The sequence below is a fragment of the Melanostigma gelatinosum genome (assembly GCF_949748355.1).
Source record: "Melanostigma gelatinosum genome assembly, chromosome: 19".
NCBI classification, from domain to species: Eukaryota; Metazoa; Chordata; class Actinopteri; order Perciformes; family Zoarcidae; genus Melanostigma; species Melanostigma gelatinosum.
This window is the reverse complement of record NC_136652.1, coordinates 19,553,315-19,569,171: the sequence shown is the minus strand read 5'-3', so window position 1 is coordinate 19,569,171 and position 15,857 is coordinate 19,553,315. Positions and strand designations below refer to the sequence as shown.

General features: G+C 47.4%; 1 protein-coding gene across 2 annotated transcripts in view; it reads right to left on the bottom strand.

The window, feature by feature from the left end:
- Positions 1–15,857, bottom strand: part of klhl29 (kelch like family member 29) — a gene marked incomplete at its 3' end in the record, with an annotated part of 170,916 nt that overhangs the window by 73,554 nt on the left and 81,505 nt on the right. For both annotated transcript variants that reach the window (XM_079291403.1, XM_079291402.1), the window contains exons 4-5: positions 12,016–12,163; positions 8,997–9,539 (exon numbers count right to left, since the gene is read on the bottom strand). In XM_079291403.1, the coding sequence (XP_079147529.1) occupies positions 8,997–9,539; positions 12,016–12,163 (691 nt within the window). The remainder of the gene's footprint in view (positions 1–8,996; positions 9,540–12,015; positions 12,164–15,857) is intronic.

Here is a 15,857-nt window from a genome sequence, read left to right as displayed (position 1 = left end):
CTCCACACGCTAAGCCTGTGGCCAACTCTGTGGAATAAGAAGTTGTAGGAGGGCGACATTCTTGCTCATGTCTGGTAGAATATATTAGAAGCCACGCGTGAACAATCAAAACCATTTAAAAGTTTCTGGGTGAGGCAAGAAGTTTGACTATCCGCTCAGATAAGCGAACAGCACAGTGAACATTAGCGAGCCAACACTGCTGAGCTTCTTCTGGATTTTTCTTTTCGCCGAGATGTTGCGGTGCATCTGCTGCTGTTTTGGATGCTGCGTTCCCTCCCTGCTGCAATTACGCCTTCTCATTAGAGAGAGAAACATCCGCTACCGACTGACTTCCCGGTAACATCTGCTGTGGTTACACTCGGCCTCTTTGATAGTGCATCGCTGCCTATTTCACGGCCGATGTGAGGAATAACACGTTGGCATTTGACTTGTGGCAATTAATCCTGTCACCTCTGTTTGAGATTCAGACCCTTTTTGTGGTGTAACCATGATCCACTCTGACACTTTACACACACAATCAATGTGTTGTCCCGATCTCTGAATAACATCCATTCAAATATCATGACACAATTTCATTCAATCGACCGTAGAAGCCTAGAAGACATGATACAACATCTGAAGTCATCCTCCTGCTGCTTGGATATTCTACCAACACACTTTTTCAAAAATATTTCAAACTGCATGACCACTGATCTTTTACAAATTGTAAACACATCCCTTCTCTCAGGTGTCTTCCCACAAGCCCTAAAAACTGCAGTTATTAAACCACTCCTAAAGAAGGTTAGTTTAGACTCCGCAATAATGAAAAATTATCGGCCAATATCAAACCTCCCATTTTTAAGTAAAATAATTGAAAAAGCGGTTTTCCAACAGCTGACCAACTTCTTGGCCGTAAATAACTGCTTTGATGTTTTCCAGTCAGGCTTTCGACAGCACCACAGCACTGAAACTGCTCTTGTTAAGGTTTTCAACGACATCCACTTAAACATAGACAATGGCAGAAGTTCAGTCTTAGTGTTACTGGATCTCAGTGCTGCATTCGACACGGTCGACCATGCCATACTCCTAGAAAGACTAAACATCTGGGTGGGACTCTCTGGCACAGCACTTAACTGGTTTGAATCCTACTTGAAGGGCCGAGAATACTTTGTGTCTGTAGCTGATTACACATCAGAGCTGACTAAAATGACATGTGGTGTTCCCCAAGGTTCAATACTGGGGCCTCCTCTGTTCAACATCTACATGCTTCCACTAGCTCAGATTATGGAAAACAACAAAGTGTGTTATCATAATTATGCAGATGACACACAAATCTACATACCTATGTCACCAGGGGACTATAATCCCATACAAGGGCTGGGTAACTGCATTGAACAAATCAACATCTGGATGTGCCAGAATTTTCTTCAATTAAACAAAGATAAAACAGAAGTAATTGTTTTTGGTACCAATGACGAACAATTGAAAATCACCGCTCAGCTTCAGTCACTGATGTTAAAACCCACAAACCAAGCCAGAAATCTAGGTGTAGTTATGGATTCAGACCTCAACCTGAACAGCCATATCAAGACAATTACAAAATCAGCCTACTATCACCTGAAGAATATATCAAGGATTAGAGGACTTATGTCTCAACAGGATTTGGAAAAACTTGTCCACGCATTTATCTTCAGCAGACTGGACGACTGTAACGGTGTGTTTACAGGTCTCTGTAAAAAGTCCGTCAGAAAGCTGCAGCTGATTCAGAACGCTGCAGCTCGAGTCCTCACTAAGACCAGGAGGGTGGACCACATCACTCCAGTTCTGATGTCTTTGCACTGGCTTCCTGTCCAACAAAGAATTGACTTTAAAATCCTGCTGTTGGTTTACAAAGCACTGAATGGTTTAGGGCCAAAATACATCTCTGATCTGCTGCTACCTTATGAACCATCCCGACCCCTCAGGTCGTCTGGGACCGGTCTACTTTCTGTTCCCAGAGTCAGAACTAAACATGGAGAAGCAGCGTTCAGTTTTTCTGCTCCACATATCTGGAACAAAGTCCCAGAAAGCTGCAGGTCTGCTGAGACCCTCAGCTCATTTAAATCAAGATTGAAGACTTTTCTGTTTGCTGCTGCCTTTAATTGAACCACAATCAATTTCCGGCATTTCTGCATTTTACTACTGCATTTTATTTCTTCCACTGTTTTTTAATGTTTTAATGAATGTTCTTAATTGTTTTTAAATCTCCTTTTCTTTTGCCTTATGTTTTGATGCTTTTAATGGTTTTATGTGAAGCACTTTGAATTACCTTGTTGTTGAAATGTGCTATACAAATAAACTTGCCTTGCTCGCCGCTGGCCAATACTCAATGCATGATACGGAGTGTTGCACTTTAATCACAAATCCAGGCAACACATTGATCTGTGATGGGACCCAGAAACACGAGAGCAGATTCAAATGGGGCTCTACATTTTCCTTTAAAAAAATGCTAAAAATGTAACTTAGCACATTTACTCCAGCACTGTAGTGTGCAGCAGTGTTGTAGGAGACCAAGACCGGTGTGAGTCCCACACTGCATGACACACTTACTATAAAATGTGGAACAACCAAAACATAGACACTGCTCAAAAAAAGATCCACATTCCCATAAAAACATCCACAGAAATAAATGATGATTCTTCTTCTTTCACCTCTGTTATTACAATATGATCTCCCAATGTGTGTATGTTTGAGTGTGCCATGAGAAACGTGTTGATAAAATAACCAGAAGGCATCGTTCAGGGGATTTTCTACGTGTTGGACTTTTCCTTTGTTTTCTATGAGTAATCAAAGCAACAAGGACTGGATGTATTTTGATTTGTTTTGTCTTTCATCCTTTTTGAGCCGCAACAGCATGGGAGGGGTGATGCTGTTTGTTCGGGCTGAGCGAAAGAAACAGATAGACAATTGCAGTGAAGAGGACAGGAGGGGAGGAGGGAAGGAGGAGAGTGTAGGTTGAGGAGAGGATGGAGGAGGGAAGGGAGGCGCCCGTGATTATGTGCGGGTAGGAGCCGGTAGCCGTCAGGCTCTTCGGGTCCCCGCGACTGAGCTTTATCTTGAAATCCCGGTGATTAATGAAGCCGGTGCCGCGTTCTGCACGGAGGAGGAGGTGGACGAGGACCGATCAATCTTAATGAGCTATCCGCCGTCCCTATATTAACTGTGTGGGGGGGGGGGGGCTCCTGGCGGGGCTCCTCTCCTTTAAAATACGATAAGGAGGGAGAGCAGCATACGACACACCGCCGCTGCGCTGACTCCTGGGAGCCGGCGCTGTGCGAGACACAGTCAGACATCTCAGTGAAAGGCATCCTTAGCAAAGTTAAAGAGACAGCGTCAGGTACCTTGGCAACAGCCGGCAGTCTAAGGACCGCTCCTGTCCTTCTGAAATGAGACGTGCGAGTCAATATCCGTGGGCCCCATGTGGACTCGTGTACTAAGGTTACTCTTACGGATATCTCCTCGGCACGCTGCGTGTTCATTTAAGAGAATTACCTGCACACACAGTCGACGGTGATTGGAATAAATTTCAACCTCATAAATAATTTGGAACATTCCGGGGCTCTTGTGAATTCCTTCTTGGTTTCCGCTTGAGCTGCCTAGAGTTGAAGGAATGCTGTGAGAGAGATATAAACTAGAAAAAAACCAACACTCGCATCTCATATTCAAAGCTCAGCCTGTTTTGAAATCACAATAACCCCTAGTTCTGCTTTAGCTATAATCCTGATGCAGATAGCTTTAAGAGAATCGCCCAGCACAACACCGCAGTGACTTTAATTCATTTACCACCGCAGACGCTGATCCGAGTCAGCATATTGGAAATTAAAATTTAAAAAAGAACCAACCCAACAACACTTTCACCGGATTGGGTGTTGCATTCGTCTCTGTGAAAGCCGTACTTTGGGTATGATTTGCAGTGAGGATGTAGTGGAGATCCTCTGCACTCTATCAAGTGAAGGAGAGGAAGGAGAGGAGAGGAGAGAGTTTAATTAATGTGCCTGCCACGATTAATGGTCTCAGTGTGGCCATCACAAACTGGCTGTGTTCTTAATAACTGGTGTGAACGGCCTGTCGTGCTACAGCAGTGTGTTCCTGCGGTTGAATCAAAATGAATATGTATGCATCACCGACATAACTGATAATGCTTTGCAATAACTGCTGCAGCCTACTTCAGCCTACAGACAAACATCTCTGGGAGGAGAGAAGCAATCTGCACAAAGACGTCCAGAAAATGAAATGTCATCATGTAATCCAGTTACATCGTAAACCAGTAAACAAACGACAAAACAATAACGCAGCGCGTCGATTCCAAAATAAGCTTCTGATGAGGTACGAGATAAGTGGCGATAAAAGGCTCAGCAGTAACGTGCACAGAACGATGTGCACGGGGACGGCAGTGGTGCACCGTCAATACGCTCCGTCTAAAAGTAAACAACATTGAATGCGTGATTAAAGTTATTGTGAGGAACTTATAACTGGTTATGAAACAGTCTCAATCTAATTTCTTCATATTTATTCTTGGTGTCCGCCATCGGTGCCACTGGTTTGAGTTTCGGATGAAACGGCGCAGGTTCACCAGGAACCCTCTCAGCTCAGACTCCGGCAGGGGGCCTCCGGCAGAGACCAGCCCGCCGCAGACAAACCCAGATCCGGCCGAAAAAATCAACACGAAAAGGAATCGGGTGTTCCTTGTTGTAGCTTTAAAAATTGTATCGCGAGCACAGAATGTGACAGATGAAACGGTCACAGCAGAAGAAAGGTGAGAAAGGTTTTACTTTGCTACACTCTCGGCGTAGCAAAGTAAAACACTGATGTTAACTCAGCAAGGCATCTTAATTGCATTCACTGGCAGATCCAGGGCTGCCTGGTCCCCAGATGACGGCTGATGTGAGCTGACTGGAAGATGAACTTCGTGGGCAGAGAGGAACGCGCTTCACCTCTCTCATAGTGTGTGTGTGTGCGTGTGTCGTCCCCGTGTGCATTGAAGCATGAGATCGTCTGTGTGCATGTGTGTGTCCCTACCGGTGTGTGTGTGTGTGTGTGTGTGTGTGAGAGACACAGAAGGGAACGGGACCGGTAAAGGTTAGTGAGGTGGAAGGGAGCATTAAAAGGATGTTTGACATGAGAAAGGAGGCGAGGAGAGGAGCTATAATGCTCTGTAAGACAGCAGGTGGCCCGACAGATCTGTCTGTGACCCCAAACTTAAAATCTCAACTAGAGTTTCCAAACCATGCAGAGACTTGTGCTTCATCTGCTCCTCATTTTCAGGCATTTACCAACAAGCGGACAGTCATCTTAGCTCATGCTAAGCCGGGGGAAAAACAACATGAAAAACATAATTTGAGCGGCTGTGAAAGGTAACCGTGGCAACCTCCGAGTCGGGCTCGGGACACGCGGAGATGATAACTGTCCCTGCTGAGCTCGGCGCTCGCTCCACTTGGCTGATATTCATCAGGACAGCCATCGATTTTAATGACTTGGTCAACAGACACACAGCAACTCCGCTCTGAGCATCCCCCCCCCCTTCTCTCTTTGATTCTATCTCCTCTTCTTTTTTACGACGTCACTCATCCTGCATCCACACACTTGACCGACAATTGTGACTGCTGTGGCTCCAGCTACGGATGTGAACAGATAGCTCAAGTGCACGGTGAGATCCTCTTACTGAGAAGACAAAACTTTTTATTTTTTTTTAAATGACGGAGGAGTGGGGGATGTGAAGGAAATTAAACCGACAAAAGACTTTGATTTATACACTATGACAGGCAGGTATTATGAAAAGGCCTGCTGCGGATGTAACGCAGATCACAGCCCCGGTGACTGGCATCTCTCAGTAGGCGACGAGGTTAAAGCTGCCTCCCGGCTGCTCCGCGTGAGTCTTCACATAAATGACTGGCATACGTTTGGCATTTGCGCAGACGTGCACAAACACGCACGTACTATGAACAGACACACACACACACACACACAGAGAGAAAAGGAGCACACAGTTGTTGATGTGCCCGCTGATGCGGAGCGAAGACAAATTGCTCCCTTTTGAAGGCAAAGCCAAATCAAACACGGAGTGTGATTTCTGTCACTGTGGTGTTTGGCTTTAAGGCTGCGGGGCTGACATCTGACAAAACATGCATGCAGTCACACCCAGGAAGTGGTGCAGGGCGAGCGACCGCGCACACACATTTGTACAGTAGCATGCACGCACGCACGCACGCACACACACACACCCACACAGCGGTCTGTAGTGCAGCTGGATTAAGGAGGCAGAGCTCCGTCAGCTGCTCCAAGATCCAGGACTTTGCCATCAAAAAGCCACAAAACACCTCCTCTGCACATCAGCGCTTACAAGCATTGTGTCCTGAGGCTCAAGTATATATATATATATATATATATATATATATATATATATATTTTGTTTTTAATGCAGCAACACATTCGCTTAAGTAGCGGCTTAAGTATTCAAACCGTTTGTCCAAGAATCACTTCTGAAAACCCTCTGATGTGCGATGCACCACCAGGATTTGACCGTCGCAAGGAAACACTGCAGCATCGTTTCGTACTATTGAAATGCCCACTACGGATGCCCCCTCTAACTGTAGTCGAGTAGTCGACCTCATTGGTTGTTTTGGTCTTAGTTGACTCATATTTATTCAGTCTATTAGTCATTTTTAACTGATTGTTTTATGCCCTGGACTTATTTGCAGGGAAAGGTGTGAGCACATCTCTGGTAAACACAAGACTTAAAGTAGCGCTTTTGAGAGTTTCTTTGTGGAGAAAGTGTTGGTCGACTCAGTCTTTGGTTGAGGAACAGCCCTGAAACAGCCTGACTAAATAAGCTTGGGATACGTTCTTTTTTGGACCTCCGTCAGGGTGATAATTCATTAGCTAAGGTCTCCCACAGGTCAGTCAGGGGCACAAAGGGCATCTCATTTATTCCTGTCTTTTACCGCGGCGGGTCACCCTGCGGTTTGTGTGTGTGTGCTAGTTGTACATGAGGGGTTTGTATCACACTTTTAAATAACGCAGTTCTTGAGAATGAAATGTGTTTGTGAGAGGTAAAAGAAGATCTACAGCATGTCTGTGCGTCCGTGCGGGCGGACGCTTGAACTTCCTTTCCAGCCTCGTTTTATGCCAGACATGTTTGTAACCCACAATCTCTGCCCTGGGATCAGATTTGCCAGCCCTCTTATCCTCACCTCAGCCATTAGAGGGCTGCAAAAACACTGACTTCTAACCTGTCGCTGCTTTCCTTTCTTTTCACAAACTGCTTCTCGTATATTTTGGGGTTGTTGTTGTTTTTTTTGGGGTCTAAGCAGAGGGAGAAAAGTGCCAACAGCAGGTTAAGATCATTTGAACAGGGGGTAGCCAGAATGCAGGTCACACGAGCTTAGCCTCCATATTTGTTACCACTGTGGCACGACAGCAGAAGGACAGAAGGCCGGCAGTGGGCAGTGTCTTGAGGGGCCGGGTGATCGGGGTGGCGTTGTTGTGATTACAGCTGCTAAGTGAAGTGTTCCTGCCGGGGGAGAGGTCCGGCTCGCCGCTCAGGAGCCCGCTGAAGACACGTCGCCGCTAATTCACCAGCGCTCGGCGCTTTACCCGTTTCCAATGTTCTCGTGACAGTACTCGTACTCATGTCCAGTGTCAAGTAGGGATGACAAAACTGCACAAAGAAATGTTTGAGGAGATGTGAGATTTCAAGTGTATATTGTGTCTAGAAATCGACACGGGGATGCTTTCCACCTTCTGTCTTTGAAATACAGCAGCTGACAAACTGAAGCCATCCAAGCTGAATACATTAACTTTACCAAAAGATGAATCGCAGCGACAGTGTTTGCAGAATTTCAACAATCTGTACAGCGTTTTCCTTTCCCTGTAAAGTGGATCTGTGTAAATACTGTAATTCCAAGTAAAGCCTGGCTTCCATTTGGCCTGTGAGAAGGACGTCAATATATTTTCACATGCACGTGGTCAATGGATCACGACAGTCTATTCTAAAAAGAAGACATTGAAAAGAAAAAGGTCTCGTTCAATAGAAACCGGACCAAGCTGTGGAGCCCGTCTAATTATCCACTTCCAATTCTACCTGCAGTCTCATTTCAACGTATCGCAGGCAGTCTCCAAAATAATTGCTTTTTTGCTTTTTGTTGCAATCTACAAGTTCATTTGCACACATTTTATTGATCAAAATGAGCCAGGAAAAAGAAAACAATCTAAACCTAAATTAAAAGCTTCATTAAATGTGAAAATTGGTCGGGGAATTGCGAACATCTGTTTCTGGCGCCCTGCGCCATAAACTCCAAGGTGAAACCAAACACCAATTTACGGCTCGCACACTCCGGCAGCGGAGTCGGGGGCCGCGGAGGCTTCAAACCATCTCGGAGAGAGCCATGCGAGGGGCAGGGACCCCGAAAGCTCTTCCTGCCTTGTGTTTAGCAGGCCTGGGGAGTATTGCAACCCGGGAGCGGTGGAAGGATAAACCTGACGCACTTTCAACCAATTCCAGTGCACGACAGCACAGGCGCTGCTGCTGTGTAGTAGTTTGAGATCAGTACAGCATGTTCCCTCCAAAGAATCCACTGTGGACGGTGTTGGAGTGTTTTCTTTTCGGCCATCTCACTGCTGCTTTAGGTGCACCTCCGTTCTCTGCAACCTTGGAGCAGCTTTGAAGCGAATTGCCTCGGTTTGCAAGTTGTACTTCAACAACCCCCTTTGCGTGAGTGTTTGCAGCCTTGTTTATGACTGTTGGCATCTGAAACTGCTCGGGTATACAAACAGAGGGCAGAGGCCGATATGCGTTTCATTCCAGCAAAGCCTCGCATAAGGCGAGGGCACGAGGAATAGAGAGCTGAGCGTATTGATTTAATACCTAACACCCCCCTAACTTAAATTCACTTCTGAACTCAGGTTGCCAGCCCAACGGATCTGCTTTGATTTAGCCTTTCAGAGATGTTCGTGCATCGGCTGAGGTTTTCCGTGCTTACCTTTAGGATGTCCCGGGTCACTGAACTCGTACTTCCCCATCCCGACTGTCCGCAGCATTTGCAGCCCGTTAGGACCGTCCTGATTGTCTCCGGCTGTGGGCTGAGCATGTGCCACCGCTGCTGCTGCCGCCGCCGCCGCCGCCGCCGCCGCCGCCGCCGCCTGTCCATTGGTCAGAGGCAAGGCGGGGTGCTGAATGAGGCCGGGGTGAGAGGTTAAGTGGCCGTTGCCCATCACGCTGTGAGGGTTTGGATGAACAACGTGGTTAGCTTGGGCGGACAGCTGAGCGCAGGCGTACTGAGGCTGGCTGGGCATGCTCAGCACCATGGAGGGCGGCTGCTGGGTCGACTGCGGCGTCAGCTGGAAGTGGGCTGTCATGAGTGGGTGATGCGGGGGCACCGGTGCCTGGATGGACGGGGTTACTCCTATGATGGGTGACTGCGCGGTCACACTGTGGCTAAAGGAGGGCGGCTGGGGGAGGCCGTAGGTGTGGGGCAGCAGGCTGGGCTGGCTCACCGCCGCTACTGGTGCAGCCCAGGTAGGACCTGCAGACAAACACACAGGCAGAAGAAAGATGCATCAATAGCATGTACAGCTTTTATTCCATAAAACCAAGTGAAAGAGCCCAAAACAAGGGGCAGATTGATTTTAAGTCTGGTATTAGAGGATCAAATAGAGACAGAGAACAGCATGAGAAGACGGACTCCAGCTCTGCGCCTCTCCACAACTTGTCAGTGTGCTGTTCCGCTTCAGTCCAAGTTCGTTTTGGACTTAATATCAGACGAAAAGATTACCATCACAACAAGATTAAGGAAATCTGCTACAATGCCTTTTCTGAATGCGAACGTGTACACACCAATATCCGTGCAGGAGCCTGTGTTTACCCAGACACTCGGAGCCAATCATTTCTCTACCCTGAGGCGTTAGATGCTGAGGGTGTGCTGGGAAGACGCAGCCATATTGGCTCTGAACGCTGCCTCCCTCCCTCCCTCCCTCCCTCACACACTGGCGCCTACTCCCTCATCTCTAGCTCCTCCTGCCATGGTCCAAGCTCTAAAAATAGCCCACCACTCTGCCAAAGGGGCCAAAGGCTAAATCTCAGCATGCAAAAAGCTAGGGGGGGGGGGGGGGGGGGGGGGTATCATAGAGGACTCCAGAGGCCAGTTCCTTTCATAATTCATGTCATTCAGCTAATTGCCACCGAAACTACATTCAATTTCCCTTATTTTGTGGCCCATCTTGATAAAGGATTCTAATGAAATGGGTTGGCGTAATAATTCCACATCTTATGAAGTTTTTAATGCAGTGATAAGGATTTGACGTGCCATATACACATTGTGTCCGTCCTCCATTTCTATGTTCTTGTCCTTCACTACTTCCTTCACTACTCACTACTACCATTCATTCTTGATGTGCTATTTGTGTGTCGTGTTGTGTTGGGTGTCCTGTATGTTTTTTGTGGTATATCTCTATATTACGTCTTTTCCTTTTACTGTGTTGTTGTTCTGTCCTTGTTTGACCTGCCAAGGGACTGCAGATGCAAATCAGCTTCAGCTATAATCTGGTACAGTGCATCGAATGGAGACAAACTGTACATGGTCCCTTTTAAATAAATGAAAAAAAAACGAAAACAAAAGAAACTTCACCCATCTTTGAGCAGCAAAATGTAGAATAAATTCAGCAATTTCTTTTCATTTTGCCGAATACCATTATCATAACCCAACATTGACCTACATTCATACAGTAGGCCTTTACTGCAAAGTCTAACTAAATGAAGCCGGTACATTAATATTAAAAGTTAGGTGCAGAAACACTGTCGTCTTCAATCGCCACATGCAGGGCTCGCTTTAAAAGAAAAACCTCCACTTATATGATTTTATTTATTTATTAGGGCTAAAATCATGGCATGAAAACAAGAACGATTTTTCACACAAGGAAACTGAAGTTAAAACAAAACTTCTCTTTGAAAGACAAACTTTCTTCAGCAGACACGACGTGAAGTTTCCTGTTGAAAGAAAGCGTTGATTAATTCTGCCACAGTTGGCAGAGAACTCTGGCAACACAGTTGAGTGAAGTGTGGAGAGGAGCTGGCTCAGTCGCAAACGCCAGCCACAGTTTGAAATGGCGCACACGCGCAAATCAATATGCAACACTATGCTCGGATTTGAGTGTCATATGCGACAGTGAGCTGGGTTTGTGACATCTCACTCTCCTCACGCTCTACTCAAAGCTGTGGTGTGGGAGCTGCAGTGGTTGGAGGGAGGGGGAGAAGCTTCATTCACTTCCACACAATAATAAGACCTCCAGAACAGGATGGCAAATTCAGCCAGCCCTTCAATGCACAGCAGGAGGCTGTGGTCACACAGCAGGCGGGGGATCCATGCTCTCTTATCACCACCGCATCCTCCCATCGTGAGAGTGCCTCCTACGGTTTCTGCTACAGAAACATCCCTCTTGGGTAACTGATTAAACCGATGAATAATTAATCCACGGAGCAATCTATATGGAAGATATGCAAATTACAATTAGGGGGGCGAGTTGAACGGGCAGCGGCAGGGGTCTGAAGCGTGTTTCGAGCGTGATGCTTTGCTACCACTGAGTAGCAGCTGTCTACAATCACGATTTGTCGAGCTGGAATTTCCACCGGAGCAAGCTCTGTGCCAGTATTATTCTTAAATGAGAGACTTTTGTGATGCGCAGGAGGCAGAGGCCAGCAGAGCAATGGAAGGAAATGAACTGCTCTAGGGCAGAGCCATTCCGGGTGAGTTCATCACAATAAGAGTAAAACAACCTCAACGTTGGCTTAACTCCTTAACGTCGGGGTCTGCGCACTGCGCTGCACACGCCAGCATGCCTCATTAGCATTGGACACTAGTGTGGCTGGCCGGGGCCGTTTGGGGTGTAGCCGTCCGTGTGCATGCATACATCTGCTGTGTGAAGGCGGACCGCGGAGGAAAATCGGGTGGACCACCCGATGTGTCCGTCAGTACGTATGTAAATGCTGTGTGTGTGAGTCATTACCGGTGGGCTCGCTGTCTCGATGTTGCTTGGCGGGGGGCTCGTCCGTATCCCAGGGTGTGAGCTGGTTGATGGGCGTCTGTCCCCACCTCACCCCTGGAGCCAGCAGCAGTCCTGGGGTCTGGCTGTCTCCAGGAGACAGACCGGAGGCCTGCAGCAGAGAAGCAAAACGCCGATTAGAGCGTCATAAGATTAAAGCAACCCAAAGAAATGTTGTAGCTTGAATGAAAAGTGCAACAAATCACAATTATTTCAGATCTTAAAGTGAGCCTTGATGATGGAGCACGGCATGCAATTAGCAGTGAGTGAGTGCTGATTACAGCCCATTTATAAAATGGGATAAAGGGCATACAATTCTCATTCGTGGCCTCAAGAGTCTCTGCAGAAAGACCAGCATTTATTTTAACTAACAACAATTGACTTTCTAGGGCTCCATTCAAATGCAGATCTTTCCCCCTGAGACGTTGTATCGTTTCATTTTTTTGCAATGAATAAAACATTGTGTTCAGTCAAGTGAGATAATACACAAATACAACAAATAGAGTAAATAGGAAGAAATCCGTTTGCAGGGATGGGAGGAAAGCAAAAATGTAATTTCAAAAAAGAAAATGAAAAGCTAGGTGACAATGTGTGCTTGGTGGTAAATCCAATGCAACTTCGCCAAACCAAACTAAGAGTTCCCTAAGCCTTTCTGCACTCAAAGCTCTAATACTTTGCTCTGGTAGGGGGGTAAGAAATGTTATCAGGCAAGCCCAGGCTGATGAAAACACCGGGTCAATCACCACTGGACCCCTGAGCAATAAACGCCTCTCCCCGTCTGCAGCTCGGATGCTCGTGTCTTACAACCAGGGAGAGCCCGATTCCCCCGCTCGCCCCAGCCAGCCTCCTGAGTTAATAGAAAAGACCTGGTCACCAGAGCCCCTCCTGTGTCTGAGGCTCTGAGGCTGATCCCTCCATCCCTCAATTCCATTATCCTCCCTGACCCGCCTTCCACTTTATCAAGGGCGCCATCGTGCATTCCAACCGCTGTGCTGACGATGCCCGACGGAGCGCGGGACAAAAAATACAGTCCAAACTATTCGGTTTCACAGCTTTACATATCGGATCCATCCCATCTCAGGAGCACTCACCCTCTCTACTTTGCGATGGCTTTATCGAAGCTTTGAGCATGGGGGGGGGGGCCTTTAACACTTAAAGACATGGTATTGGCGCAGCACAACATCTGCTCTGCAATAAACAGCTTCACGAGAGCAGACAAGTTCAATGAGTGTCACTCAGTTGATGAATTCACACTGAAAGTTATCCGACAGTTTGTAAGTGCTGAGGGCAAAAGAGGGAGAGGAGAAAAAAGAAACGGCGAAGGCAAACGTCTCAAGGCAAAGTGGAAAACAGAGTGATGGAGTGAGAGGATGAAGCTGGGTTTAAGGGGAGACAGGCTGTCAGGTCTTTTTGTCCAGCTCAACCTGTTGACTTCAGACAAGAGAAAACTGAAATGGTTTACTCAGAGAATGCCCCGAGCGCTCAATTCCATCTGAGAGCCCTGGAGACTCGGGGAGGGAAAATTCAGACCATTTTCAAGGTGAGGAGTTGTTTTCTGTAGCCCACTATTTGTTTTAATGAGAGTTTTCCTCCTTCGCTCCGTGTGCTTTACTGTATTCCTCTCCAGCCGTGCTTTACCTTCCCCTATACACGGCCAACTCCTCATTAACTCGCAGCATTGACTCTCACTTTCCTCAGGAACAATCCTGACTCGAGAATGATCAAGGTTAGATGGGACAATACGCACACGCAGACACACTGGGGACAAGTTTGAAAGGCGAGCGCACACACACACACACACACACACACACACACACGCGCACAGAAGCCAGGAGATATCAGACGGGATGTTTATTAAGATGGCAGACTCGCTGCAGGTAGGCAGGAAGGTACCGGAGGTTCTGGGAGAGCGCCTGTCATTTTCTCTCAATCGTATTTGCTCTCCATATTTCCCGTCCCCTCCTCCCTGGCCGCCCATTATCACCGGGCAGCAGATGGTTTCCTCTGACTCGACAAAAACCCATGCCGGAGAGGAGGAGGGGAGCCAGATAAATAATTTGTGAGTCGTGCCAAGCCATTCTGTGTTTGTTGTCAAGCTGGCTGGGGAAAGATTCTTGTTTTTTTTAACCGTACACAGCATCGGTGCATATGGACCACATACTGCAATAGTGCCAACATGAAACAGAAGGTCAGTTTCTATCAGGTCGACTAAACCTGCATTTTATATTTCCAACATGGAACTTTCTGCTATGAAAAGGTGTACAAGCAATTTTGATCTGTGTTTAACAGGAAATTGTGGTGATTTTCTTCAATACTGTGCTGTAATTCAAAACCTATTTTCTTCCGAGTTGCCTTGAAAAGCCTTTCAGGGTTTGAAGCAGCTGTCCGTCTGCTCCTCCTGCACAATCATGCAGAAGCACACGAGCACACACAGCAAAACTAGAAGGACCCGTCTCCCCCCCCCCCCCCCTTCTCAAACATCTGACTGTTGCAGACACGTCGGAATCAGTGTATTGAAGAGAGCAAGATACAATCAAGATGCATCGGGCCTAAATATATACTCGTCCTCTTCCGTCGCGGCCAGCGGCGACAGCGGTCTCAGTCTGGCTCAGCCATTTCCTCGGACACGGCGAACGCCGACATCTATCATCATGTGCGCTGCCATCTCGCAGTAGTAGGCAGCAGTAACGTGCCTATCCAGAACCTCCCGCCACTGGCCACCATCTGCTGTGGGTACATACAGGAGGGGCCTTGTTGTGATCCCCGCGGCTCAGGGCTTTGATTGTTTTGAGTCATCCACATCATCCTCATCCAAATAAACAGAAAAGGTTTGCTCATGGCTTTGCGTTTGCCTTTGCGTTCTGTTCGCGCCAGCCCTCGTCTGGGTGAGTTATTGCACCAGTTCAAATCCTATAATGACGCCGGGGTAGGACACCAAGCTCCCACGAAAAAATACCGCCATGGACTTTGTGCATAGGCGTCAGCTCGCTGTACTTTGGTGCTTGCGGTATGGGCCAGTGCTGCCGAAACATATAGTGCTCCAATCCCCAGAGAAATTGCTTTATTTCTCGACTCGGGGAGGAAAAAAAAGCAAGAGAGAGAAAGCGAGGGAGACAGAGAGGGGGGGGGGGGGGGGTGAGTCTATAACACCCAGGTCCCACTGGGTAAACAATGTTTCAGCGCACACTGATCAAATCAGCTAACTGCTCTGAGATTTAATAACAGTTCTGGGTGAAAAGGAAGAGGTGTAGGGAGAGCAAAGCAGGTTTCGAGCAAAAACCGGGAGAAGGTAACAAGAGAGGAGGTTTGAGGGAGAAAAGGGGACAGAGCAGGACGGTAACAGTACCACAGGAAAAAAGCTCATCTCGTGAAATGTCATTAGCACAACTGCACACAATGAGATAGCAGCAGCGTGCAGGCCACTGCCACGCCGGCTGATTATGTTCCACCTTTTAAGGGTCAGTGTCAAAGCTCTTTATGCCCGAGAGGAAGAATAACAGGCCGCAGGAGGAGGAGGTTCAGCTTGGTGTGGCGTCACTCAGCTGGCATTGTAATCGGGCCTGTTAACGCACAGTTGTTTCCCTGATAGGTGTATCAGCTAATCTATTCCAAACGGACGGAGCAGCAAGCAGTGTGAAGCTGCCATTATGGTTTCATTTAAATGCAACAGAGATTGTACACCTCCACAGTCAGCCTGCAACCTCAGGGGGGGGGGGGGGGGGGGGGCATGTACACAAATGTAATTATAATCAAAATTTCAATAACAGCCGTCTCTGCCGTGTCCTGCTAGATCGTGTGAACTCGTA